The 27,799-nt window shown below is 41.2% G+C and overlaps 1 protein-coding gene and 1 long non-coding RNA gene across 5 annotated transcripts in view; one reads left to right on the top strand and one right to left on the bottom strand.

Annotated features, from left to right (window-relative positions):
- Positions 1-27,799, bottom strand: part of cadm2a (cell adhesion molecule 2a) — a 301,114-nt gene that overhangs the window by 80,081 nt on the left and 193,234 nt on the right. For 3 of the 4 annotated variants that reach the window (XM_028984402.1, XM_028984405.1, XM_028984404.1), the window contains exons 2-3: positions 17,633-17,659; positions 1,297-1,446 (exon numbers count right to left, since the gene is read on the bottom strand). In XM_028984402.1, coding sequence (XP_028840235.1) covers positions 1,297-1,446; positions 17,633-17,659 — 177 coding nt within the window. The remainder of the gene's footprint in view (positions 1-1,296; positions 1,447-17,632; positions 17,660-27,799) is intronic. The other variant, XM_028984403.1, reaches the window with a different exon arrangement.
- Positions 3,726-14,022, top strand: LOC114792894 (uncharacterized). The gene is made up of 3 exons (XR_003750167.1): positions 3,726-3,827; positions 13,675-13,819; positions 14,005-14,022. It is a non-coding gene; the product is annotated as an uncharacterized LOC114792894 (long non-coding RNA).

Here is a 27,799-nt window from a genome sequence, read left to right as displayed (position 1 = left end):
GATTGTGCATAGTATATTAGCATTGACTGTTCATTGCATAAGTCTGCCTCCGTGGTGAGCTGTATTATTAACATCATAGCCTGCTCCTTAAATTTGTACCTCATAATCTGATTAAGGTAAAATCTATCACCTTAACATTTATCCAGATAGCTGTATGAATGAGTGTGAATGAAACGTACCTCAAGTTCCAAATGTGGAATTATTAATAATTTTCATGTGCTTATAAATCAATTCACAAATTGATCCATAACCACACATTTGGGCTCACTTTACCATACAATGAGATAATCTATTGTAGCATCTGTTGTTTCTAATTGTGCATTTTCCTATCAACAAACCCCCTTTTTGTTCCATACCTCAGCGTCCATCTTCTGTCTGGCCACCTCAGTCGTGTCAGTCTGACAGTTTTGTTATGGGTCAATGATCATGCATTGTTATATGCAATGTTTCAGAAGTGTTATATAATTGCCAGATAATGGAAATTAATGTTTTTAATATCATCAATTGCATAAGGAAAGGTTATGCAAATGATGACTGCATTTAGTCTGATTGTTTTTTTCTGCAATGTTTCCACTCTTCATTCTTGCACTGTCGTCCCTTCTAAAACAGCAAGAGCACACCATGGATGAGACTCTTATCCCTGGATGGAAACGTCACTAGAAGTAATAAAATGTACATACATATTCAGCACAGATTTCCACCAGCTGAAGATTATGGATGAGGTGTGCGAATAAAAGCGCCAGGCAAGGTTTCACTTTCTTTTTTTATATTGATCTGATTTGAGAACAGCGAGTCCCAAAACCAGCAGACCCTGGGCGGCAGCGCTGGATGTGAAATCCCCAAAGCCCTCCAACCCAGCTCTCCTACCTCGTTTATCAAACGTAATCTGTTACAGGTTCAGAGCATTAATCATGCTGTTGTCCCACTTTCACTGCGTGTGCGTGTGTGTGGGGTAAGTGGATTCCTATAAAGGACAGATAGTCTTACACAGAAGAATCTGCACAGAAAAATCTATCAAACTGAATCCACCTAGTGCTTGGTTAAAAAAAAAAAAAAAAACACTAAAGAAAAAGATTTGCGCCCACACAATCTCCTACACATCTGAGAGCTGAAGAATTCTCACTGCCAGTTCAAGCAATAATTCGGTAAACAACCTGCTCAAGCAGTGTTACACTAAAATGACCGCGGCTTCAGTCAGCACAAATAAGAGCCGGAGGAAGAGCTTTTTTTTTTTTTTTTAGACTGTGTGTGTGTGTGTGTGTGTGTGTGTTGGGGATGGTGCTAGAGTTCACTCACCTTTTTTGTCCCCGAAGAAGAGTGTCTGCTGTGCAGGGTTTGACCACTGGAGGGAGGTGTTGTCATTGTGTTCCACGCGGCAGGTCATATTGGCCGTCCCTCCCTCCGTCACGGTCACATTCTGAACGATGGGGAACTGACCTTGACTCCCTGCGAGAGAAGAGAGGGACAGCGAGATGTGAGAGAGGGGGAGAGGACGGGAGTAACGGAGGGAGGGAGGGACGCAGGCAGGATATTGACTGAAACAAAAGCGAGTGGAGTGGCTTGAAGTGGTACACACTTTAGTTCTGTATCCTTTCCTGTTGTTTCCTGAGGACTCTATAAACACATCCATTTGGTGCAAACAGGCCCCTCTCATCCCAGCACCAGGGTGCATATTCACAAAACACCTGCAGGCACAAGCCACTCGTCCATTTCTCTACCCTGCGTATCATGAGCCGAACGACAAAAGCACCGCTCCGTCTGATGCTACTTGAATTTCATGAAAATCCAGTGGCAGCGATGCTCCCCAACTGTGGTACCCCTCTAGTGATACAACAGGCCATGAGATTATTTTCCTTTTCACAGCTGCTGTGTGTTTAGATGCAGTACAGATATTATTATAGATATACACAGATATAATCTAATTAATATTCTCACTTGATGTGTGTGGGCATAGCCAAAATGGCAAAAGGACACATCCACATGAATTTACAGGGGACAGGGGATTTACTACATAACAAGATACAAAGACAACAAACTGTGACACAAACACACAGGTACATACAATGACCGGGCAGCAACAGAGCAGACACAGGGTACATTTATCCTGGACACAACAGGTGAACACACTCGGGTAATCAGGGTAACACACACACAATGCAAACTCTGGTCCGGAATGCGGAACCGGAGCACACCCTACAGTGTCACGATCATGACAGTGTGGACTGCAGTTTTGACAGTGGATGACTGCCAATAATAACTAATATTCATATTACAAACAAAACCACCACTGTGTCAAATAGTTTAGCAGGGCCAGTGCTGCTGTATTTGAATTTTTCTTTTTCTTTTTAAATGTATTCTGTCAATCACTTCACTTTCACTTAAGAAAAAATTCGGTAAGGAAGAGGACCTGGTTTAAGATTGCTGGTTCAAGTCCCGATCCTGAGCAAAGCACCGTCCCCACACACTGCTCCCTGGGCGCCTGTCATGGCTGCCCACTGCTCTCTAAAAGGGACGGTTAATGCTATGCCGGAGTTTTTCACAATGAAAATCCCTTCACTTTCAATTAATACTTGTCATAATGGTGGCGATGTACGTCATCAAGGAAGATCAAAATATCCTTTTATTAACAAGTGTCTTGGTGACTTAGGCAGACATTTCAAAGACAAACATCCAAATGAAATGCATTAGACTCAGAGCAAAATTGCATTGCTGCATCTGTAAAACCTACAGGCAAAAAAGCACTTACTTGATTTTAAAGCTTCATCTACGTTTATTCATGTCGCTGATGCTCCTTATTCAAAGCGACTTCTATTCACTTATATCAAAGACATTCTTCTTCTTTGACCAACAAAGGATTAAGAGTCTTGCTGCCTTCATATGCTATTTAACCTTATATAATATTCCAGGAATCAGAAAACCTCTTGGTTTAGACTGACAAATCATCTGTTAGAACATTATCACATTCACTGACATTCCTGAAGAAGATATTTTGACACTCTCATAGTACACTTAATTTCTGCCTGACTTTCTGGTTAAGCTTGTATAGGCTTATGTTAAGGCTGTGTAGTTGAGTTCTCCCCAGAGTTCCTATCCATCCAAATGGCATTTGACCCGATGCACCACACAGGAAACTTCAGACAATACCGGAGGCCAACTTCACTAAGCCTGTGTGCTCAGCGACTCAATAATGATAAAACAACAATAGATTAGGGTCACTTCGAAGGTCCCCGAAGTGCCAAATGCATACAGCAGGAGTGAATAAAGGTTTCGGCTCAGTGAGAAATTATTCACACGACTGACACCCCTTATGACACCCCAGGGTTAGACAGCATAATAATAAATCACCTTCCACCGGGGCGCCTATGCAGAGAGCAGATAATGAAAATGTGTGCATACATAACGCCCAGCCCCCCGAGAATGGCTGATAGATGGATAATCCATGTGTATTTACAGTTTGCCCATGATGCATCTCATGCCAGAGGTCAACATCTCAGCCGACGGGGGGAGCAGGAAAGGAGGGAATGTTGACTGTCGTAAAAAAAAAGGACGTGAAAGGAGAGAGAGCCCAAACCGTCTCAACTGTCGCCATTAATTGAAAGGAGTCACAATTAGCCTGCTTGGAGAGGCCATCTTGAGGCCTGTTGTGCCGGTTTTCACATTATGCAGGGAAGGGTTAGAGAGGAGGAGAGAGGCTGGCGCTGAGGAGCCTCTCCACAGACAGCGATCTGAAGAGCCTCCTGGCCAGCGGCGGCAGCGGCGGCGGAGGCTCGCCCGGCACTCCGCCTCTGTCTGACACACCACAGGGATTCGGGCACGATGGCAAACAGGTGCGAGGAATTTCTAATTGGCTTTATTTCTAGCTCTGCTTCACACATTTGCAAGGGTTCCGTTTAAACACTTCTGCTGCAATCAGCTTGTTAGAGGTTCACCAAAACATGAGGAGACATTGAAAATGTCCTCGCCACTGTTACTGTGCAGAATTGCATTGATCTATTGTTAACTAATGTAGCATTACTTGCATTAAATAAAAAAAGAAAAAAACTTTCACAATTTCTGAGGCAAAAAGTTCAACTTTTAATTAAACTGTTTGATGAATAATCTTCCAGATGAACTTCTAGCATTAAATAGCGTCTAACATTAGGGCCTCCCGAAGGGAGCTTTTTCCACAAAGCCTCGCCTTGCCTTATCGCTAATCCATCTTCAATCAGCATAAACTCACACATTTAGATGTTAATAAAAGCACACACTCCCTCTCACTCACTCACACACACACAAAGAAAAGCTTTGCCGAGTGAATGATATCTCTCATCTGAGTGTGTTTTACATGACAGGAAAATGGCTCATAATGGCATTAGCATGGGTCCCTGGGAGCTGTGGTGTGGTGCATCTATGGTGAATGATCAGCTGAGGTCACATGCCTGATCTAAATGAACACACTTCAGTCTAAAGCTTCTTCAAGTTTCTTTCCACAGGGTGGCTATAATTTTTAAAGTCAGAAATTATGGAGATTCCTTTTTATTTATGAGTGGATGTATCTGATTTGGCCATTTTACATTTCTGCACATATGTAGTGATATGTAATACTAACGTGTATAACCTGTGTTAGGTTAAGTGTTTTTCTATTAAACTTCAGAGGAAAAATAAACTAAATGATAACTGAATTTTAATCTGAAACCCACACACTGCTTCCTGGGCACCTTTCATGGCTGCCCACTGCTCACCAAGGGTGATGGGTTAAATGCAGAGGACTCATTTCGTTGTGTGCATTGTGTGCTGTGCTGCAGTGTTTCACAATGACAATCACTTTTCTTTCACTAATAGACACCAGTATCTATTTATGACATTCTATTAAACAGCATTTATGCCAAGAGTATGCTAATGGTACTTTGTTCACCATTGCCCTTTAGTGTTCATACATGTTAGCATTTCTTCTGCACTCAATCCAGACAGAGCTCACTAGTTCATTAGAACACGTCAGCAAAGTAAAAGTAAATAATTTGAATCGTTAAACAACTGGCAGAAGGAGCAATAAAAAAATGTATAAAACAACAAAACAAACCAGAAGCCATTGTTCAATGTCACACAACAATTAACATCTGCTTAACAGTACATACAAGTAAGTAAATGCTTTTAATTGTAGTTTCTATTGAGAATAGTCTTAAGTGGAACTGTAAATGAACAATGAAGCTGATTGTAATGATTATTATAGATGGGTTTAATCACAACAGTTCACAAGTTCGTTGAGCAGGAACTTTAATCCTAAACAATTTACCAGAAGTACAGTACCAATAGTTACAGGGACAGTCTACCTTGAGCAACTACCACCAGACAACTACTAGTTCACTCACTTGACATAATTTGACCGGTTTATAACAAAGATCAGCTGAAGCCATTTACTAGCATAACCTACTTTGAGTTTTTTGTTGTTGTTATATTTCAAATTGAACATATTCATAATGGTTCTTATGCTTGTCATTAAGGTAAAATGTTAATGGAAGCAGTTAATGCCGGGTAAACAGCCACGGTGGACGTGCCCATGTGCAAACTACAACTGCTCTCCCAGCCTGCACTGCTGTTGAATAAGGGGGCAATCAGTAAGGTGAAGAACCCGGGTCATTTGCAGTGCTGATTAAAGTTCCCCCACTATTAACGGTGCGCGTTAAAAATGGAGTGAGGGGAAAGGGAGAGGAGAGGAGTGTGTGAGAGAGAAATGGATCTGCATTACGAAAGGTTGGGAACATGTATTATTCATTAGGGTTTTGCATGAAGCATGACCTGCCAGATACTTCTTTTCCCGCTCTCTCTTTCTTGCTTCTAGAACAGTCCTTCCTGCCACACTTTGTTCATGGTGAGACAGAAAAGACTGCACTTTCCCCACAAAGTACTAGATCTCTTGTGCCCAAAATACCAGAAATTCTGAACAGTTCCAATTTTTGCACAATTAGAGATTAATTTAAGAAATATGCTTTACAAATGCACTCGCTTTCTTAGGAGAAAATATGTCTGTTGGCTTTGGCCGACTGCACCATATAATTAGAAGCAGAACCTCCATGAGTGGCCCATGAGCACCCTAATGAACCACAGCAACAGGTACAGCGACAGGCCCTCTGAGATCTAGCCCACACGGCACACAGCGAACTAATTAAACAGAAGGAGACAGAAGGGACAGTGTCCTGCAGTGTCTGGCACTACAATGTTAGCAGCAGCTCCTATAAGTCCCACACATGTTCAGTCTGAATTTAAAGGCCAAATCTTTCTGATGGAGCAGAGTGTATTGTAATGACAAAACAAGCACAAACACGATGCACACAATAAATGTGTCCTTTTGCATTTAACCCATCCCATCCCTTTTTGAGCTGTGGGCAGCCATGAAAGAATTCCGGGGAGCAGTGTGTGGGGACTAGAGAGGTGAACATTCACAATTTGATTCGATTACAATTAGCATCACATACAATTGCCTCAAAAATAGCGCAAAAATACGTGCAGCGGTCAAAGTTCAACAAATGACCGCTGTGCGAGAACAAGGCCACCGGATGCCACACCAGACAGCGTGAAACGAAAAAATGTATGCCGCTATCATAAAACCACCAAGAAATGTCATTATGATATAATGACGTTCACAGCACATCACTTTTTCCACATTTTGTTATGTTACAATCTTATTCCAAAATGGGGTAAATGCATCTTTTCTTCAGAATTCTATACACAACACCCCACAGTGACAAAGTGAAAAAAGTTTACTTGAGGTTTTACATCACATGTACATCACATCATTTGCTCAATATTTTGTTGATGGACCTTTGGCACAAATGTTACACAATTTTTTTTAATATGATGCCACAAGCTTGGCATACATATCCAGTCTTTGCAGCACCTCTCAACATCAGGTTGAATGTTAAGTGTCGGTGCACAGTTATTTTAAGATCTCTCCAGAGATGTCCAATCGGATTCCAGTCTGGGCTCTGGCTGGGCCACTCGAGGACATTAACAGAGTTGTCCTGAAGCCACTCCTTTGATATCTTGGCAGTGTGCTTAGGGTTGTTGTCCCGTCGGCTCAGTTCAAGAGCACTCTGGAGCAGGTTTTCATCTAGGATGTCTCTGTACATTGCTGCAGTCTCTCTTTCCCTCTATCCTGACTAATCTTTCCTGCAGCTGAAAAACATCACCACAGCATGCTTAACTGTAGGGATGGTATTGACCTGGTGATGAGCGCTGCCTGATTTCCTCCAAACGTGATGCCTGGCATTCACACCAAAGTGTTCAATCTTTGTCTCAGAGAATAAGTCCAGAGAATTTTGTTTCTCATGGTGTGAGAGTCTTTCAAGTGGAAAACTCCAGGTGGGCTGCCACATGCCTTTTATTAAGGAGTGGCTTCTGTCTGTCCACTCTACCATACAGGCCTGATGGGTGGATTGCTGCAGAGATGGTTGTTCTTCTAGAAGGTTTTCCTCTTTCCACAGAGGACCTCTGGAGCATTGGGTTCTTGGTCACCTCCCTGACTAAGGCCCTTCTCAATTAAGTTGCAGAAACATCTCAAAGATGATCAGGCGATACAGGATGCACCTGAGCTACATTTTTCAATATTGGAATAAGGCTGTAACATGTTAAAGTCTCTCAGATCAAGTTGTTTGATCACTTGCAGAACCTGCTGTTAATATATTGTTATATAGCTGTTTTTGTGGAACACCATACCAGACAGGCAGTTTTAATGTTGTGGTTGTAAATACAGTCTATTCCTCACACACACACTCCTCATAATTTAAGATTTGCTTGCAGAGCCTGTCTCAGATCAGAGGGGATTTGGAAGTTTCAGTGTCATTCTGCTGGCAGAGGCTCAGACGCTTGCCCCACTGTCTGACTCTCGGTCATGGGAGCTTGGTGAGCTGGTGGACTTGGCAGTCCCGATGAGACATTTTCAGCAGTCTAAGAGGATTGAGGAAATTCATTTAAGTTGTTTTTTTTTGCCCCTACAGTATTGCATAAGTGTCATCTCAGCAGTGGTGCAGGCCTGTGCTCTTTACAAGCTGAGCACTTTTGAGTTGCAAGCCTTTGTGTAATTTGCTGTGAATCTGAGGGAATGCAAACAGGGCGAACCACTGACCCCAACCTGATCTCCAGATAGTCTGAGCAATCACCACCCTAATGAGCTTCAGTTGGTTTGAAGAGTCTGAGAATCAGAGTTGCTTAGTCGTGCTTTGCATAATCGTATTTACTTCAGAAATGTGTCTCGGTCTTGTGGGTCTGAGTTTATACACTGTACAGCGCGGTTCACATGTCTGTCAGCTGATAAAATATTTACTTTCACGTTGAACTGACACAAATGAGAATATGAGTGCAAGGGAAAATGGCTTATTTAAATAACCCTAAAACAAAATCTCAAACACAGTCGAATGCTTGACTACAGGTAAATGTCAAGACATATAAGACATACACAAAAGATACACAAAGCCCAGACAAAGGGAAATATACACATTTTACAGAGACAAAAGGCAAGCAAAGAACCGGAGTGATTAATCACATTGAAAGCGTCCACTTTTTAATTTCTGTTGGTTGCATTAATTTACACAAATATACAAATAATCAACATTCAACACATTCTTTTAAGATGTCAAAAATGTGTATCCTAGAATAATAAAAAAGATTATAATGGGGTGCTCTGGTACTGTTCCATATCAAAGCCTGGAACCAGAACTGACCCTCAATGGTAGCCTTTACCAAGAGTGTTGAGACCGACCTGTGAGCAAGGATGCTACAAAAACTACAAGGGATATTCATCAAGAGGATATTCAAAAATTAATCTAAAAGCAGCCATAGTTGCATATAACAATTGCACTGAAACCTTAAATGAGCAAGGAGGTGAGAAAAAGGGGGGAACAGAAGGATATTCTGCAAAGAAATCAAATTTTTTTTAGAACACAGGAGGAATCATTCCGTAAATAAAGCAATTGCTGATCTCAGGAATCAACATAATGGTATATTTAAATGTTTAAAAGCTGTTTGAAGTTAGAGTAAAGTTCCCAGGTTCTTGAGTTTGTTTTTACCTCGCCTACACAATATGCATATCTGCAAATATGAGGTAAAAAGTGAGAATAATTAATAAAAGTACAAAGGTAAAGTGACCTACAGCTCTAAACATGTATCCTTCAATGCACTAAGGTGAATGCTATAGACTAAATGATGACACGTCTGCAGTTTTCTTCAAGGTTATTCCAAAAACCGAGTCTGCGTCATCATGTTTTTTTTTTTTTTTGTTCTGGGAGGCGCTGTGATGATTTTATTAAGAGTGGCGTGTTCCAGTGCATGCTTAATTGAGCAGTGAAGTGAGTCCTTACACCCTTCCCTCTGGCCAGGGGAGGCTGATTGAAATGGTGGTCCCACGAGACGAGAACCGTGCATGCAGGAGACGTGGGCAGCGCTCCCCAGGTTGGCCCCGCTGGTGTAAAATGAGCCGTACCCCGCACCCCTCGGCTGCCTGTCCTCGGAGGCTGTCCTCCAGAGTGATCTCTTTCTTACTCACACAGCACGTCCCCTTTTTTTCAAGCCTTTCGTCATCCCTTCTCTCCCATGACGCTGAAATGACCTTTCATTTAAAAAGAAGGGGAAAATTGGAGAAATTGTTCTAGACTGGAAAAGGGAAATGCTTTTCAGTATCGCTTTTGTTAAATGAGCTGACATTTTACCTTTCTCTGGTACTTACACTGTTCCTTAGAAGCCATGGCTAAATTTAACGCAAACACTCAAAATAAATCCAGTGTATGGCAGCCAAATGCTCAAAAATACTGCTGGCAAAGAACATCTCCTTGAAGATGGCTTGTGTTAAAGAACTGATGAGTCATAGAGGAAACTCACACAAACAGCCTCGCTTGTGCCTCGGCCCCACGTCTAACTGCCTCTGTCAGCTGGCGGATCTGTCCTATGGGCCTGTTCGGCAGAAACGACACAAGGCACTCGCCCGGTGACAATACGCGAGGCCTGTGTATTAATTCAGGGAAGGGGCTCTGCATCAAGACCGGAGAGCTATAAAACGTCTTCACAACTGCCATCCACATGTCAGCTGCGAATACCCCTCACAGGTCTAGATTAGTGTGTGAATGCAATGCTTATCACTGTTGTAGTGCTGTCAGGGATATTAATAAAAATTAGCTGAATTACATAGGAAGTGTGGAAAAAAAAAAATTGTTGTCTTGTCTAACATTTGTGAGCCGAGCAACAAGATGACCTTTTGAGATGCACAGAGCGATGCTGGCTCACTGAGATGCGGATGACAGCCTCAAGGTACGACGGCCCCTGACCTTCAGCAGACACCATACAGAGGCAGGCCATAATGTGAACCATGTCTTCGCTCTGTTAGGCCATTCAATAAACACATTATTATAGTATTATAGGCAACTGACGTGTTATACGCCTCGACTTTAAAGATTACATATTACTGTGCCCAATTACCCACTGTACATGAGCCAGCTAATTGGGCTGATGTGGGCCGATGGCACCAGCAAAACTTTTCTGTAGTGTTTGGGTATGAAACGATATGGACACAGTTCCAGCTCAAGCTGTTCTGAAAAGCTGCCCATTTTTGCAACTTCCAACTCATTTGAAGAAGGGAACAGGGTGGCTGAATTCATATATAGTGGCAGTGCTGTAACCTGCTACATTCCCAAGTAACTAGTAGTAAAGGTGTTAACAGTATCCAAAATATTAATAACATCCAATTAATACTGCATCACCAGAATACCATAATAATAATAATTTAATAATTATTAAATAATTATTTTATTAGAATTTGCACACTTTTCAGATCACAGCTGTTGTAACTAAAAAGATTAACAATGGCAGAGAGAGGAATACAACAAAACATTAAACATTTGTTGTCCAAGTTGCAAAATGTCAACTATAATAAACCAAAATTATTAAAGCATTAATATACACTAGCTTTGTCATGTCCAGTTCTTTTTTAATTAATTCCAGTTGCAATGATTGTAGTAATAAAGTTACATTTTTTGACTCCTTCTCTACAATGTTAACTGTACAAGTTGTATGAACCTGTTATCCAGTTTCAGGTAAGCCCACTGATTAATTTGTTGGGACCCTAACTGTCGTGACAAGGCCAGAACTAAGACGCATGAGGATCAGACATCGCCCAAGGATGATTCCTGATGCCAGTGATCAGCAGACAGATGTGTAGTCTGAACCATGCCCCAGGCCTGTGGGCATTTTCCAGGTGGCACTCTGGAGATACATCCCATCTGTTCCCAACTCCATGCCCATTCCAGGCCCCTTTCTGAACATAACTTATCTTAAATCCAAAGTTCAATTCTAGTTCATCTGTAAGTATGCAAAAAGCAAGTATTTTAATTAAAATATATAAATAAATAAACTGCATTTGCAAGAAGTCCACAGGGGATGTCTTCTCCTTTTGCTGTAAAGATGGGTTCTGTGGGCCTGGCAGCTTTCTCCGTATATTTTTTCCTGTAGGCAAATGCCTTGGCCTGGTGCAAAAGATACTGGTCAGGTCCTTAATTAGGGCTGCAGGGTTCTCACGCATACACTCACTCATACACCCTCTCTGCAGCTAATTGTCAGCTGTACTGTAACTGTACTGTAATGCCGATAAACCTCTTAATTTGGCAGAACGTGGGCCACTCTGACACCCTTGGACTGGTTCAAACATTTTGTTTGTCATGTCAGACACACTGTATACATGAGCACATCATGAAATCACATAGCCCACCAGCCCGTGGCTGTCCTCATTTTTCTGGCTGAGAGTTTGCCGGCAATCATGTCAATCAGACTCACAAACAGCAGCACTAATTAACAGTGGTGAACAGCGTAACCTAGGGGGTGTTCCACAGCCAAATTAGCTGGACGGCTTGGTCAGGGCTGTGAAAGACAAATTCCTAACAAATCCCATCAGACTATCCTGTTATGCCTGTTGTAAGCATTCTTATTGTTTACTTGCTTATTCATATGTTGTTAAAACCATCAAATTTGAAGATTTCAATCTGTTTTTACGGGATACAAATTTTCAGCTGTGTTTTGGTCAGTGATGGGAATAACAATGATAAATAATGGTGTTACTGAAAAAAAAGGATAATGAAACCAATTACGTCGTTACAACACTGTTACCGTTACTGACATTAACTTGCAGCGTGTTAATGTACTTTAGCTGTTTTTTTAGGGGGCGAAACAATTGCATTATTTATGATGACTGGCTAAAGTTGAGTTAAACTTCAACCAGAGGCAGGGTTTTCTTTCCTTGAACAGCATTAAAGGTAAGAATGTACATGTTAAATATACATTATGCCATAAAATAAGTCTTTAGCCACACTGGAAAGAGCAGTTCAAATATGACAAAGCGCCTCTCTTTGTCTCGTCTCTTCCCATTAAAAATTGCCATTAACATAAGTCTTCATGCTTTCAGCAACAGGTAGCAAATCAGAATATGTGTGTGTGTGCTTGTGATTACACAGTATTAGATGTATATATTTTCAGGGATTCAGCCTTTTGTTCCAGGGGTTGCTAGTAAATGTACCTTCAGAGGTACATGAGGCTCTTAGTCTGTGTCCTTGTGGCTCTGAGACAGAAGTAGCTTTCAAAAGCACAAATTGACCCCAGCATAACAGTAAACAGGGTAAATTAAAGAGGCATACCATTTAATAAACCTTTTTCTTATTAACCATCCACAGCAGGAGTTTGTTCCCAGATAATTACAGAATACAGACAGACTCAATTATTGAGTGACAACAGAATGTTTATTATTTTCATGCATTTGTAGTCAGGGGCAGTGGTGACCTAGCGGTTAAGGAAGTGGCCCCGTAATTAGAAGGTTGCTGGTTCGATTCCCAAGCCACCAAGGTGCCACTGAGGTGCCACTGAGCAAAGCACCGTCCCCACACACTGCTCCCCGGTCGTTTTTCCCTCTCAAAATACAAGAAGTGGTGTTGTTGTCTTGCATTCATGGGCTTGCAAAAAAAGACAAAAATCAGAATGAAAATAAAAAGGTCATGCCAGCGAGTGCTTAAAGTCGTTTTTTAATTTGCTGTCTTATGTCCAGGCTAACGTATGTTTCATATTTTAATGTATGTATTCATTTGTACCCATCGTTGCACACTGAATCTCATTCCTAATCACCGATCTTGTAATGCAATAAACACCTCTTCAATCTCCAGCTCTCAAACTGCTGCAGGTCTACTGGACTATCGGACGACCCAGCTCAATTAGATTTAAGCACCTTCATGGATGGTGTTTTCGTTGCAATTTCCACTTCCAAAAGACCATTAGGTTAGAATGCCCCCCCTCAAAGTATGCACAGGAGAACTGACACAAACAAGGATTGAAGGATTTGAGGGGGGTGGGTTCACACTGTGAACAAATTCGATTAGATCCAGGGAAAAAGGGCCCTTGCGTTTCCTCGGCTCACACAACAAGGGACATGAGCTTCTTCAAGACACAATGTAATTTCTGATTTAGAGAAATCAAATTAATTACACGACAACAAATGTGGCAATGGCCCCGGCAATTCCATTCTCATTTGCACAATTAGACCAGAACGCAGCTGTTCCCGCCACTGTAAACAAACATGCCAATTGTCACAATCCCAGTTGTTAATTGTCACCATTTTGTTGTTGCGACTGTCAGCTTATTTATTAAGTCTTTTTTTATTCTTGAAAGGGCCAGGAGGGACTTGATGTGAACCTGTCATGTTGGCGGCTCGCAGGCGGAAGCGCGATTAGCTCACTCGCAGCGGGGGAAACCACCCCCATCCGCCCCGGGGTCGCGCAGCACAAGGAGCTGCAGCACAGGTGGAATTGCCGTCTGAAAGGTACGGAGCCACCACAGAGCCATGAATTATTCATCGGTTAAATTATGTGCAGCTGGTTTGGATTATTTTATCGCTGATTCCTTCCACGCCATAATCGAATGATGATAAAAATTGCGAGTGCCGGATTCAAATATTTGCAGGAGGCACATTTTTTCTTTTGTAATTACTTGTGCAAACTCCTGCAGCCCCCCGGCCAATCCTGAAGCAGGCCCAGATCAGAGCCCTGTGGACCGCAGTGTCAACACCTCTACTCTCTGGGCCACGTGCTTATTGACCTTTTTCGGCTGATTGTTGCCTAAATGGGACCACAATCGGCACCTCAGACTGCCGGTGACCGGCCACTAGGTCGAAACTCTGAGGGCAGTTTGGGCGTGGCCGGACGTCTCACTCTCCTGTGTACGGCCATGGGTGAGCACATCACACTTTTATGACGGGAGCTCCGGCCTCATAAATACTTCAGCTGCCTTTCCACACGGCTAGAGATGTCTCTGGGATACAATGTGCAACAATGTGGCAAACAGCAGCTATGAAATTATACAGCCAGTGGGCTGAAGGACACCCAGCCGCTGTAAAGTCAGAGGAAGATGGCCACAACAAAACCCTGAGCGTTACAATCTGAGCAGAAAACTAACACACAGTCTGCGGCTTTTATCTCTTTTTAATCCATGTCTGCAGTAAAATGTTGAAAATCTTATTTTTTCCTACTTTTAGGATTTACTAATATTATTATTATTGAAATTTCTGCATTCCTTCATTCAGTTTACGTACATATTCCCAAATAAGTTCCAGCCATCTGCAGGTCATCTGGCATCTGCTTAATTGCAGATGCCAAAAGAAAAGCAGGCACTTGCCAAAAGTATAGTTTTTTTTTTTAACATCAACTTAAGTTTAATGTGTAAGTCCGGGGATCTAGAACTTGGATTAAAAAAAACTGAACCAAAAAAAAAAATTTAAACTTAACAAAAGTAACAGGGGTTGAGTGTGTGGGGACAGCAATTTTCTCAGTGGCACCTTGGAGGTTCAGGATTTGATCTGGCAACCTTCCCATTATAGTCTGATTCCTAGTGGGTAACACATACACAAACACATTACCGGTGTGTATAAAAACAAACAAAAACTAGCGTTCAGGTGTTCACACAAGGGCCACATCATGTTAGAGTTGCCTTTAAGATTAATGCACACACCCTCTAAATTCTGGCATCTGATCCCTCAGCTAAGGCCAGTCGTTTACCCAGATGACGTGCTAGGTGTGACATTGGTGAACATGCTGCCCTGTATCAAGGCTAACCTGACAATCTCCGTGAATCGACAACTTTTCCCAGCTGCATTGTGTGATGCCCTTTGCAATAAATAAAGACATTTTATCTATCTAACATCTGCTCTGCTTAACACATGCTCACGGATTGATGGGCCTTTCACAATGCAGTGTTTATGTACTTGCAACTGCCTGCATTGTGCGTAAAAACATGTTTTTTTTGGTCTGATTTCAGCTGTCAGGTGGAACTGAACGCCTGACTGCCGGGTGAACTGTTTAAATGGATTTTCGGTTAAATGCAACACAGAGAATATTCTCTTCTCGGCTGCACGGTAATAAATCCTGAGCCCCACGGATCAGACAAAGCACCCTCCCCAAAATGCGATCGATGGGCTACACGCTGCACGAAGTCGAAGCGTCGGTCTCTCCTTTGTAAAGCCAAGAGGGGAAAGCCATATTTCCCTGCTGATCGATGCAAATCAAACCCCCTCCCCCAGCCCGCAATGCCAATATCTTCATTATTCCACAAACAAGATGAAGGGACACCTGCTTTGCGCACCGATCTACAGGACGTCCTCTCCCCCTCCCTCTTTAATGGAGAAATGGATTTCCTATAGAGTCATATGAAAACCATCAGTTTGGAAACAGATCATTAGGGCAGGTCAGCTCTGGCTTGCATGTCATTTATAAAGGGGGAGGGCTCTCTCTCTATCTCAGTAGACTCAACACCAAAAGCCCGACATGAATGCTGATACCACAGGAGCTTTACTCAACACTTAAAATGCCACATTTTGACTACTTTGACTACTTATCAGTACAATGTGTTACATTGCTTAGAATAGGCAGGTCCAGGGTGTTATTTCTTATCCTGAAAAATGATTCCCATTTCTGAAACAATTAATCCATATTAAATTGAAATTTGCGAGTATGACTGTGTGCACCCTAACAATTAAAAAATGATACATTTATGTCTAATGAACATTTTGTGATTGACATTGATATTGCAGTGTGCCACACCATAATTCACATTGTTAATCTACATTGAATATGGAACTCTAGCTAAACCAAAACACAATTTTCTCAAAAATAATAACCCTATCATAGGTGCTCTACAGAGTCTGGGAAGAGGGCAGGCCAACTTCCATCAGGATCAGATGTGGGTTCATATATGGAATAATGGTATTAAACAAAGATTTTATTATAAAAGAGTTGTATTTGAATTACTTCTTTTAGAAATTAGCTCTTTCATTTCTCAGCATGTATCATTATAGCAATTCTAATTAATTTCTCTACAGGAGGATAAATATGACTAGGCGGGAATTTTAAAAAGTTGCCTGACTGAAGTATTGAGAAAATCAGTAATTTGCAATACATTTTATTCATATTACTGTTTAATTTAAAAAAATTACCAGATCATCTCCCCATCTCTCCCTGCCTGAGCCTCTTTCTCTGTCATATATTTAACTATGCATTATAGTGAACAGTTACATGAATGAAAAACATATCTTTTAAATTCAGAGACATTTAAATATAAGTTTAACCTGTTTCCACTATGATGACAAATTACGGAGGAGCGCCATCGAGCAGAACAATGTGGTATGGCCGAGTCACCTCCACAAAAATAAAATAAGAATTTCTCCTTCAGCTCAACTTCCTTGAAAAACCACTTTCATTACATCAAAGCAATGCTGCTCTTCCCGGGTGCTTTATACTGTGTTTAATAAATATTGTATGGAGATGAAAAAGACATGTCGGCAATAATCCTTCCTCATGCAGTGCTTTCTTCCACCTCTTAGTAGCCAAAACCTTGCAGAGGATTCATTCATGTTTACCGGCCTGTTTGCTTTTATTTCAGCACAGGCTCTGTTGTCTGAGTGAGAAAGTTTGCCCGGCAAGGAAATTTCACCTTTATTTGGATGCCGTAAGCTGGTGCTTGTTTTACTTTCTGCGGCGAAAGGAAACGGATGAGACACATTTTCAGTCGGGCCGCTTTGTTCTGGTAGACTATCCCCCCGGGTTTATCTGCACGTGGTCCGTGTTGACAGTAGCACACAGGCTGCACCCGCCAAGATGGATGGGGTTAGATTAGACTTATTTTCCCCCAGATTCAGAATATTTTCCAAAGCCGTGCCTGTGGATTAAAGTGTTAACTCACAGGTCCTGACCTTGGCTTATAAAAGAACGAAATGAAACCATCTTTTCTCTCTCCACCCTCACCTTACCAATTAGCAGCAGTCATCCATCGTGGCTACAGCTTTTACTGTGGTGACGGCAGCAGAACACGCCATAACTCTACACAGCAGCCCAATTCTGGTCTAATAGCACAAGCAGGATTAAAAAATGCAGTTAAAGAAGAAGGAAGAAGATGATGATGTTTGGAAAGGGGTAGGAAGAAAGAAAAAAGTGAGAGCAGCTTTGTGGTTTCTCCCTCCTGACAGTGCTGGGCCAGGCTTGGCTGGAGAGGAGATAAGGAGAGGGCTATCTGAACCCGGTTTACTGGGAATGGTGACCCATCATTAATCACAAAACCACAGGAAAAGATGGAGGGTACGACTCACCTCGCATTTTGTTTTTCGTCGCCACCGCTGGGATCACAGCGGGAGGGAGAGGAGAAGAGATGGTGGAAGCATGTGGAAGAAGACAGGGATGAAGGAAAGACACAGGAAAGGGAGAGGGAAGAGAGAGAAGAGAAGGGGGACAGAGATTAGAGCTCACACTCCAACACAGCTGAACAAGGTTTCATCCCATGATGTCAGAGGATTAGTGATGTTCTGAGTTTATTAATGCTGATGAAAGTTCATCAGTTGACAGAGAAAGAATGTTAGAACACAGGAGTATGAATCTAATGAATGTACACATTTTGGCTACTTTAATAGAGACATCCTTTGTATAATACTGTATTCAAACCTTGCAGCTACAACAGCTGTTGCTCATTGGTCACATATACTTGGATATTACTGGACTAATGTGAACAATATTGTGAAGCAGCAGGTTTGGGCAAAACTAAAAACATAATGATTGCTGAATACATTTACAATTACGGCATTTCAGCAGACAACCTTATCAGTATCAGACCTGCAAATAGTAGTTACAGGAAGCATCTCAGGGTCAAGTGTCTTGCTCAGGGACATGGTAGTTAGTGGGGTTTGAACTTGTGAATTTACAGGTTCAAACTTGAATTACCACCTATGAATGAAATGCTATTTATATTTAACACTACATACTTAAAATCGTGTTTTTATTGTTCTGCACGTAGTATTTAATTATTGTGATGTGGCATTGTTATGTAGTGGACCACTGTGGTGGTACACATTCACTGTAAATATGTACAATGTAGTGGTCATGTAGTGCAGGTAGCAGGTAAGCAGCGTGTCTAATAAAGTTGAGGTTGGGTGTATCTTAGGTTGTCAGCCTTGGGAAATATTTGGAGAAAACTACAGCACAAAAGCTTGTTTCAGGTTTCCACCGACTTATTTGGAGACTCTTTGGCTGCAGATATTTTTTTCCCTGTGAAGGTGGTTTTGATGAGGTGCTGGAACAAGAATCCTGTGTGAAATTGCCTTTGCTCTGTCGCTCTGTTTGTGAATCTCAGATGAATAGCAGTCGTCTCTTGTGTTATTACCTCCTCAATCGTTATTGATTAGACAGAAGGCAAACTCTCCCAGCAATGGGACAATTAGTTAAGGACAATGTGACACTGGCAGTCTTTCAAGAAAACATGTTGCCTGAATAAACAATTCAAATTTTCAAGATTTTTTTTTTACACTACACATGTCCAACGTAGCTACTAGAGTATTTGCAATGTCCGTAACAATGAACAGTCAATAAAACAAGTTCCACTTCATCATGATTATATACACAAAGACCCAAATAGCTTTTTCTTTCCTGTGAAAAATGTCAATACTTCAGATGGCCATGGCTTTATATTTCCTTGGATAAACATGAGTAGGAGCCAGATCATTTTTATTTGTTCTGAGCAGAAGCTTTCACAAAGATTTGGCTACAAAAAAACGTGGGCTCTTTATCTGAATGAGTGACAAAATGCACAATTTTTTAACTGAACAATTAAGAAGAATTCACTTGTGAAGTTGTCAGAACTCTTGAATTAAAGTGCTGTTCATCTCCATACTTGGATTAATAGCACATGTGATACCGAAATGATTATAACAGAGATCCCATTTATAATGGCAACTGTGAACAAAGTGACATTTTACTCAAGTCATAGTCAAATTTCCAAAAGTAAAAAGTATTTGCTTTCAATTGTACTTAAGTATCAAAAGTAAAAGTACAGTAATTTTTAGACATTTTATCTAATGTCTCATTTTAATTTACTTGTCAAATCCATAAATTTTAAGTCAAATGAATTTGTTACTTCTGACAAAATGTTTTTATGGAATGCCATTATAATAATTAAAATGATCATATATTTACATATATGAAATTTATCAAACAGCCTTATCCAGAACAACTTACAACCAGGGACAGTCACTTACAGCACACATCTTAGCTTTGATCTAACAAGTCAAAAGTTACATTTTTAAAAAATGAACGACTGCCTTTGGAAAAAGTATTGGAAGAAAAAGGAACTTATCTGACATTGAAATGAACCAGGGTTAAAGAAAAAAATATCCACAAATGTAAATACTTTAAAGTTTAAGTTTAAAGTTTAAAGTGAAGTGATTGTCACACGTGATACACAGCAGCACAGCACACGGTGCACACAGTGAAATTTGTCCTCTGCATTTAACCCATCACCCTGAGTGAGCAGTGGGCAGCCATGACCGGCGCCCGGGGAGCAGTGTGTGGGGACGGTGCTTTGCTCAGTGGCACCTCAGTGGTACCTTGGCAGATCGGGATTCGAACCGGCAACCTTCTGATTACGGGGTCGCTTCCTTAACCGCTAGGCCACCACTGCCCCAAGTTAAGTACAGATACAAAAAATGAATTACAAATACATTGTTACTGTCCCATCTTGGGGTAAACAGGTCTAATCTCACTTGTTTAATGAGGATTCAAACTAAATTAATAGCCTATGACTGCTTAGTTTAGAAGTTATTTTGAATTTCAGAAAGCGCTCCTGAAAAAACAAACAAAAACTAATTTGATTTATTTTTTGGTTGTCAGTGTTCAGTTTCGGCTCCAGACACGGATTTTTATTTTTGGTGCATCATTATGAAAATAAAACAAACAAAAAAAGACAGTCAGCAGACTGCATGGAAATGGGCAAAGCTGATTAAAAAGAGGCAGGAAACTTCTGAAAACTTTTGCTGAAATGCAACTTCCTCACATCTAACACAGATGTTATTCATCTTGAACACCCTAGCTGCTATGCGCATCTGAAGTAGAGCCCAAAGTCAGACTCCATGATATTCTATATAATTCTTTTCTCTCTAGGGATCTGGGCATAAAAAAATTTGATTGATAGATCCATCAGTTTCGCAAAGCACATTACGTGAAGAAATCTTTGCCACACTCAGGGGGAGACCTCCCTCTGTAGCTTTCTTATTTCTTTTTAATTGATCACATTTACCAGGATAAATAAAAAAATAGATCGAGAGAATTAAACAAATAAACAGGGCCACATAATCATAATATGGCATGTGACTGTGGCCGCTTCATTGATCAGGCCGCGGGACCTCCAATTAGGATTTTTTAAAATTCCCTGGTTCAGCGGTGGCTCAGCAAGATAATGATCCCTAAATGAGTTTGAACTCTGAACGACCTTGCCTTGTAGGAACAGATTGGCGATTTCAGAACTCGGGTTTCTGCACACCTCCCTCAAATTTGCTTAACGTAGGTGTTGCTTCTTTCGCTTTGTGATTCTGATTGTTGCACATTTACATATCAAACACCAAGTCTTAAGCTTCATTAGCGGTGGCATGTCATATTATTACTTAAATCTTCCTCAAATCCAAGAGGACCTTCTGCATTTTTTATTGTATGTATTGATATTATTTGTTATTAGTAGCACTCTGACAGCCAAGTTGCTTTGAGTGACTGGTGCAGAGGGGCGATAAATTAGGTGAGTGGCTCAGCAGCTTCCTGCCTGTGGGTGGTTAGCGGGGAGGGGGCTGTAGCTAGCGTGGTGCTCACCTGCCGAGGAAGAGGTGACAGAGATCGGTGTATGTCATCCTGACAGTCTCTCTCTCCCTCCCTCCCCATCCCTCCACCGCTCGCCCTCTCACTCTCTCTCCCTCTGCCCAAACTACCCCTCACCTGTGCTGCTGTAAATGATTCAGCACCCTCTCCATTATTGATGAGATGTGATGCTCTGATCAAGGGGCCGAGACCTTCAGCCCTGTGAATGACAGCTTGAAGAGGAATAACAATCCACACACACACACATGGGGGCACACACACTCTCATACACACACCTAGACACACAGCTCACTACTGTCTTTTACGATGGTGCAGGAAAATTCTTTTTTTTTTATTCTGTAAGGTGTAGTTCAGAAAATGAAGCTGAGTCAGAAGAACTTTGTACCATCACCATTTAAAATATGAACAAGACCAACAGAAAATAAAATAAAACAAATATTAGACAGAATGTTATTAAAAATGTATTAATATATTCTATGTTTCAGAGACACAGCACTGTAAGTTTGTACTGTATAAATAGATTTGCATTAGTATTGCAGTGTCTCTCTGCAAGTTCAAATTAAGCATACATTTCATGCAAACAGCCCAGTGTTTTACCCCCACTCTGATTTGCATACACATCCACCATATGTGTATCCACCATATGCATGCTTGTGTGTGTGTGCTAATGCTCTATGGTGTGTCTATATTTGTTTAGTACTTCAGTTCAGCTGCATGCAACGCTTCAGAGCCTAATGAACATGTTATGCAATGAATCATTCAGAACAAAATCTGCCCTCTTCTCTTTCCCTCTCTCTTACGAAGAAGCATGATGTTAGACTACAAGCCCAATTAGAAGAATAAAAGAATAAAGGTTAATACTAATGGTTAGATTTATAAAAACAGCATACGCCTCACTTTAATCAGTATAAGCAGTTTGCAGTGTGTGAGCATGCAGGTGTGGACAGGAGCAGCATATACTGCAAGAATGTAGAACAGAGACTAAAACTTAGACCATTAGAGTCAGAGCCCTCGTCTCTATTCTTCTGCATTACACAAGACCATTTATAGATCACTGAACATAAGGAGCTAATTACCAATGGAACCAGGCCATAGAGTAACCTAAAGTAAAACAGTTGTCTCAGCTAATGACAAACCAGTGGCGACGTGTATAGGCAATTGTGAACAAGTGAGAATCGTGGGAGAGTGTTGGATGATAAAACAATGTGCTGATTAGTAAGGCGGTTGCACGAGTAAAAACTGAATGTGGCAGAAAAAACCTTCCTCATCATTTTAATTACACCTACTCCACATGTGTGATGCATGAGGTTCATTGTCAGTGATCTTTAAACATACAGAATTGTTTTAAAGGTTAAAATAACCCCAGTTTGAATTACAGGGAGTGGCTAATACTAACCTGGTTTTGGGGGAATTGTCCTCATTTGTATTTTAAGTTAAATATCATTTTCCATTAAGACTCATGGAGGAAGAAAAAAACATAACAATCTAAAAATAAATTTTTATTCACTCCTTACATTTCAGATACCCGTCTTTCACTCCTTACATTTCACAAGAATCTGTCTCTACTAATTTAGTTATGATTAGTTTATATTGATTTTGCTACAGCTACTGAAAAACATCTCAGGACTCTCACCAGAAATTAAAAACTCGGTAAAGCTAGTGCTAAAGTACGTCACGCATGGCTGTGGTATGGCTACGGGTACGAACAAGCTGCAAAAATGCCAAGAGATTACACTGCTGCCAAGGCTTTGGCTCTGCTGCAAAACATGGACTCCTGTGACTCGGATGGCGGGGAAGTATCCATTCACTTGCAAGAGAGTTCGGACTCTGCCATGTCTTCAGGTGTGAGATGTGTTCCTCCGAAGAAAGGTCGGCTGCAGACACAGCCCACACAGAAAGACTCCAAGTATGAGACGGCAAAAGATGGCACAGTGTGGGTTGAAGAAGAAGTAGGGAGGCCGCTCCCTCACAGCCAATTAGAAACATATACATGTGATGGAGAGCCAACAGAAGAAGTCAAAAGTACTGTCAAAAATTGCTTGCAGAGCTTCTTGTTTTTGATGAGTTGGGACATCCTTCACACTATAAGAAAATGTAGAGTTGAGCACGGTTACAAGATGGAAGCAGATTGGGACATGTCTGTCTATGAACTGATGGCCTGCAAATTGCCACATTTGCAGAACAAAGGCAACTGTTCACACGTGATTAGGGATATTAGGTAAAAACAACCGGGCCAAATGGCCCCTCTCTGGGAGCTCTAGTGTTAAACATTGTGCGATATTTATTGATTATGTTGTTATTGTGCCTATAAGAAATGCTACAGATAGTATTAATGCATTAACCCTGTTAGTGAACACTGATATTTATATTTGCATATGACTACACTGGATGCTACCTGAACATGCATGTGACATGCATATAGAAAGAAATGTGACCCAGATATGAACCATGAAATTCTCAAAACTTTTGGCCATGTCTGTATACGACACAAAGTTCGCTGCTTCTGTTTTTATTATGTCAATTTTCATATATTCCAGAATGTCATGATGGGTGATGAAATGAATGAAACGTCCCTCTTTGCCATGAAACCCAAAAACTCACTTCTACTGCATTTCAGCTGTGCCAAAAAAGGATCTGCTGAGATCATTTCAGTTGTTAACTTGTTAAGACAAGTTAGAGTGTTGGTGAGCACTAGGCTGGAAATTACATTCTGTCATGTTGATTGAGTTAGAATAGCAGACTGGATGCTTTAAAAGAAGGGTGATGCTTGAAAACCATTGTTCTTCTTGTTAACCATGGTTACCTGCAAGGAAACGCTGTCATCATTGCGTTGCATAAAAATGTATTCACAGGCAAGAATATGCTAGTTTGCACCTAAATACACCAATTATCAGATCACCAAAAACTTCAAGGAGAAAGGTTCAAGTGTTGTCTAAAGAAAGTCTAGCAAGCTCCTATAGATGATTCAGCTGCAGGATTGGGGTGCCACCAGTGCAGAGCTTGCTCAGGAATGGACTTTTGGAATATGGCCTGGTGTCAAGAAGAGCAGAAACAAATCCACGTTTCTCTCCAAGAAAAACATCAAGGACAGACGGATATTTGGCTAAAACTGCAGGGATTGGACTGTTGAGGACTGGGGTAAAGTAATTTTCTCTGATGAAACCTCTTTCCGATTATTTTAGATCTTTTCTCCTGCCAACAGTAAAGCATCCTGAGACCATTCATGTGAGGGGCTGCTTCTCATACAAGGGAGTGGGCTCACTCACAATAACACATCCATGAATAAAGAATGGTAACAAAACATCCTAAAACAGAAACTGCTCCGAAACCACCCAAGAACATTTTGGTGAAGAACAATGCCATTTCCTGCATGATGGAGCACCGTGCCATAAGGCCAAAGTGATAACAAAAACAAAACAAAACATTGAAATTTTGTGTCCATGGCCAGCAACTTGTGGTCAATCCTCAAGAGGAGGGTGGACAAACAAAAACCCACAAATTCTGGCAAACTCCTTGGAATTGGTTGCCATCAGTCAGAATTTGGCCCTGAAGTTGATTGACAGCATGCCAGGGTGAACTGCAGAGGTCTTGAAAGATAATTGTCAACAACAGCCTTTACAACTGGCTTAAAAAATGCTTATAATGCTTGTAATAATACTCCAATACACCACAGGAGTACAACTAACAAAAAGATCTAAAAATACTGAAGCAGCAAACTTTGTGCAAACCAGTATTTGTGTCCTTCTCAAAACTTTTGGCCAAACTGTATATATTAAACAGCTTAATTCTTTCTCACATGGCTTTTGGATAAAAATGCCTGATAAATTTTAAGTTGAACACCATACAACCATTATTGCTTTTTTGAAAGTACACAGAATACCTTAGACTATAAAGACCATGACAGGAAAAAACAATTGTGGGAGAGTAGAAGGCTGAGGTGAACTCACCCTCAGAGGGGGGGTTGTTAAAACTCCTGATAAGAACACCAAAAAATGAAAGCAAACCAGCAGGACGGACAAGAGCCGAATGAGAAATTTGTGTTCCATTGACAAGCAGGGCAGGTCAATAGGTGCGACGAAATTTCGGTGCACAGCTGTTTGCTGCCAACATAGGGTCTATTACACGCTTGGAAGGGAGGGGTGATGGAGAGATGGTTGCAATCTATAACCTAACTCCTAGATGCCACATACTGCACCTATTAAGGCATGGAGTGAAAAAAAGACTTTTACTCTTTTGATTCATGTTAATAAAATAACTCAATCTGTACTGGCCGCTTGTGAAGCTCAACACTTAACAGAGGCCCCTTTTTCCTTTAATTAGCCCTCCGTCTGTAGTTACCTTTTCAGCTCGTCTAATCAAGGTTTCTGTGAGAAACAGTCTCCATTCACTCGTTCAGAACACAGGTCAAAAAAACATGGTTAGAAGTCGCTGCGCCAAGCTTCTCAATACTTAAGAGGTGGAGGGAAAGCAATAGGGCCTGATTGCTAATTTCCTGTTTGCTCGGCTCACAATGGTAATTTGACAATTTACCTTGGCCCCGAGCGCTTTCCTGGGCCCGGCGCTAGAGCGAGTCCTGGAAAATAAATAGCATAAAATCAAATGAAATAACATGAAATAAAATCAGGATGAGACAGCGCTTTAAGGCCCATTACTTCCTTGGAGGCGGGGACGGGAGGGAGGGTGCACCCGAAGCTAAATGAGTCAATAAAACACATGCATCAAAAGGCGTGCACACACACACACACATACACACGTCCCACCTTCCGGCCGAACCTCAAATATATGGTCCAATATTGCACTACATCTCGTACACGGCTATTGTAACAGCCGCCAATGACATTACATGACCCGGAGTGGCCCCCCTCCCCTCGATATACGGCCCGGTATCTTAATGCATGTGCGGTTAAAGATGGGCTCTTTTGTGAGCGACCCTGGAAGATGGTAGTTATAGGCTTTAGAGACTCCAGTAAAACAAGCGGGCTGCTGACACAGCAGTTAATGTGGCTGTGACTTTTTAATAGGCATTTTCTGGACCAGAAACTGACAAAAAAGTTCTATTAAGCTGCTTTGTGACCAAAATAAAAACCAAACTGCGAGTGAAACCTCCTGGAGGCAATGACTTCTATGAGCCTGTTTGTTATGCTAAAAGGGACCTGAGCGAAAGCTGCTGTTTCTGCCACTTGTACCTGCCCAATAACCCGATTTACTGTTAAGATCACCATCATGGGAGAGTCTTGGTGAGAGGATGTATTCACCCCAGATGAGCTTTTTCTTATTACCAGCCCCTCCAGGATGCTGTGGGTTTTTTGAGGTATTGTTGTGGCATAAAACAACTGATTTTACCGCAACTATTTGTTAAATATACTTCTTTTGTCATGTCACACATGTGGCAGCATAGCCTTGTCTGTGTATACACACTGCAGTGTATGGGATTTAAATATTATGACAAATTCTGACAAAATTGTTGGTGATTGGTCCTAAGGGTCCTGGATGTTTGCGTGAAGAGCATAGATGGGATTGAGCTGATCCTAGTGTAACGGTTCAAAATGCAATATGCAATATTTCCAGGAGTGCCTACTTCCAGCTCGGGAAATTGCTGATACAGAGAAAGAAGCGCATGAATTCCTAACATCTAGACAGGATTATTGTAACTGTGCTTTCTGGCTGTTCTGCTGTCTCTCTGAATAAGCTCCAACTAGTTCCGAATTCTGCAGCCAGAGTTCTTACACGAATGAGAAAATATGACCACTTTATGCCAGTATTGTTTTCACTGCACCGGCTTCTTGAGAAATTGCATATTGACTTTAAGATTCATCTTCTCACTTAAAAAGTTTCAAAGGCTTTGACCAGTATATCTTAGTAACTCATTAGTCTCTCAACTTACTAGATCCCTTTGATATATGGGATAAAGGCTGTTTGTTGTCTAATGTGTATGTGAAGTCACAGCTAGAAACAGTCTATGTAGTGTCTAGACCTAAACTAAAAACCTAGCTATATAGTCAAGTTTTAATTAACATTAACCCTAACCCTTTACTACTAGAAATGCTGTAATAGTCAGTTGCGGAGGAAATATATACCCCTCTGATTCTTTCTACAGGCTGTTACACAATGCTTACACAACCATTTTCTTTTCTTTATCTCTCACATCCACTCTCTTGTGGACTTTAAATCTAATCTGGTGTAGAATGAATTGATGAGACATCCTTGGCCTCCTGACACCTACTTGGAACTAGTAGAAGAACCTCAATGGAGATCATCACCATGTGAATGTCATCCCAGAACTGATCACAAATCATATTACTACACATTCTGGCAATACCTGGATGCAGTTTACACCACCCTTTAACCATAACTTGACACAAACAACCAAAAGTATTCTGCTGCTTACCAGAGGAGTCTTGGTTCCTCTCAATTTTTAACTCTTCCTATTTTTCTTGCCACTTTTGTGCTAATCTGAGGTGCTTTGTACAAATGTCTGGTGGACTCTGACATTAAGACTGCATTTTAATACATTTTATACATTTTAAGACATATGTACCTCATCACATTCAGATACTTATCTGAATGACAGAATTCTTTTAGTGCCAAAAACCTGCTTATCGGATTGAAAAATGAACACAATCAAA

Source organism: Denticeps clupeoides, chromosome 6 (genome assembly GCF_900700375.1).
Source record: "Denticeps clupeoides chromosome 6, fDenClu1.1, whole genome shotgun sequence".
Taxonomy (NCBI): domain Eukaryota; kingdom Metazoa; phylum Chordata; class Actinopteri; order Clupeiformes; family Denticipitidae; genus Denticeps; species Denticeps clupeoides.
This window is presented reverse-complemented; position numbering and strand designations above follow the sequence as displayed.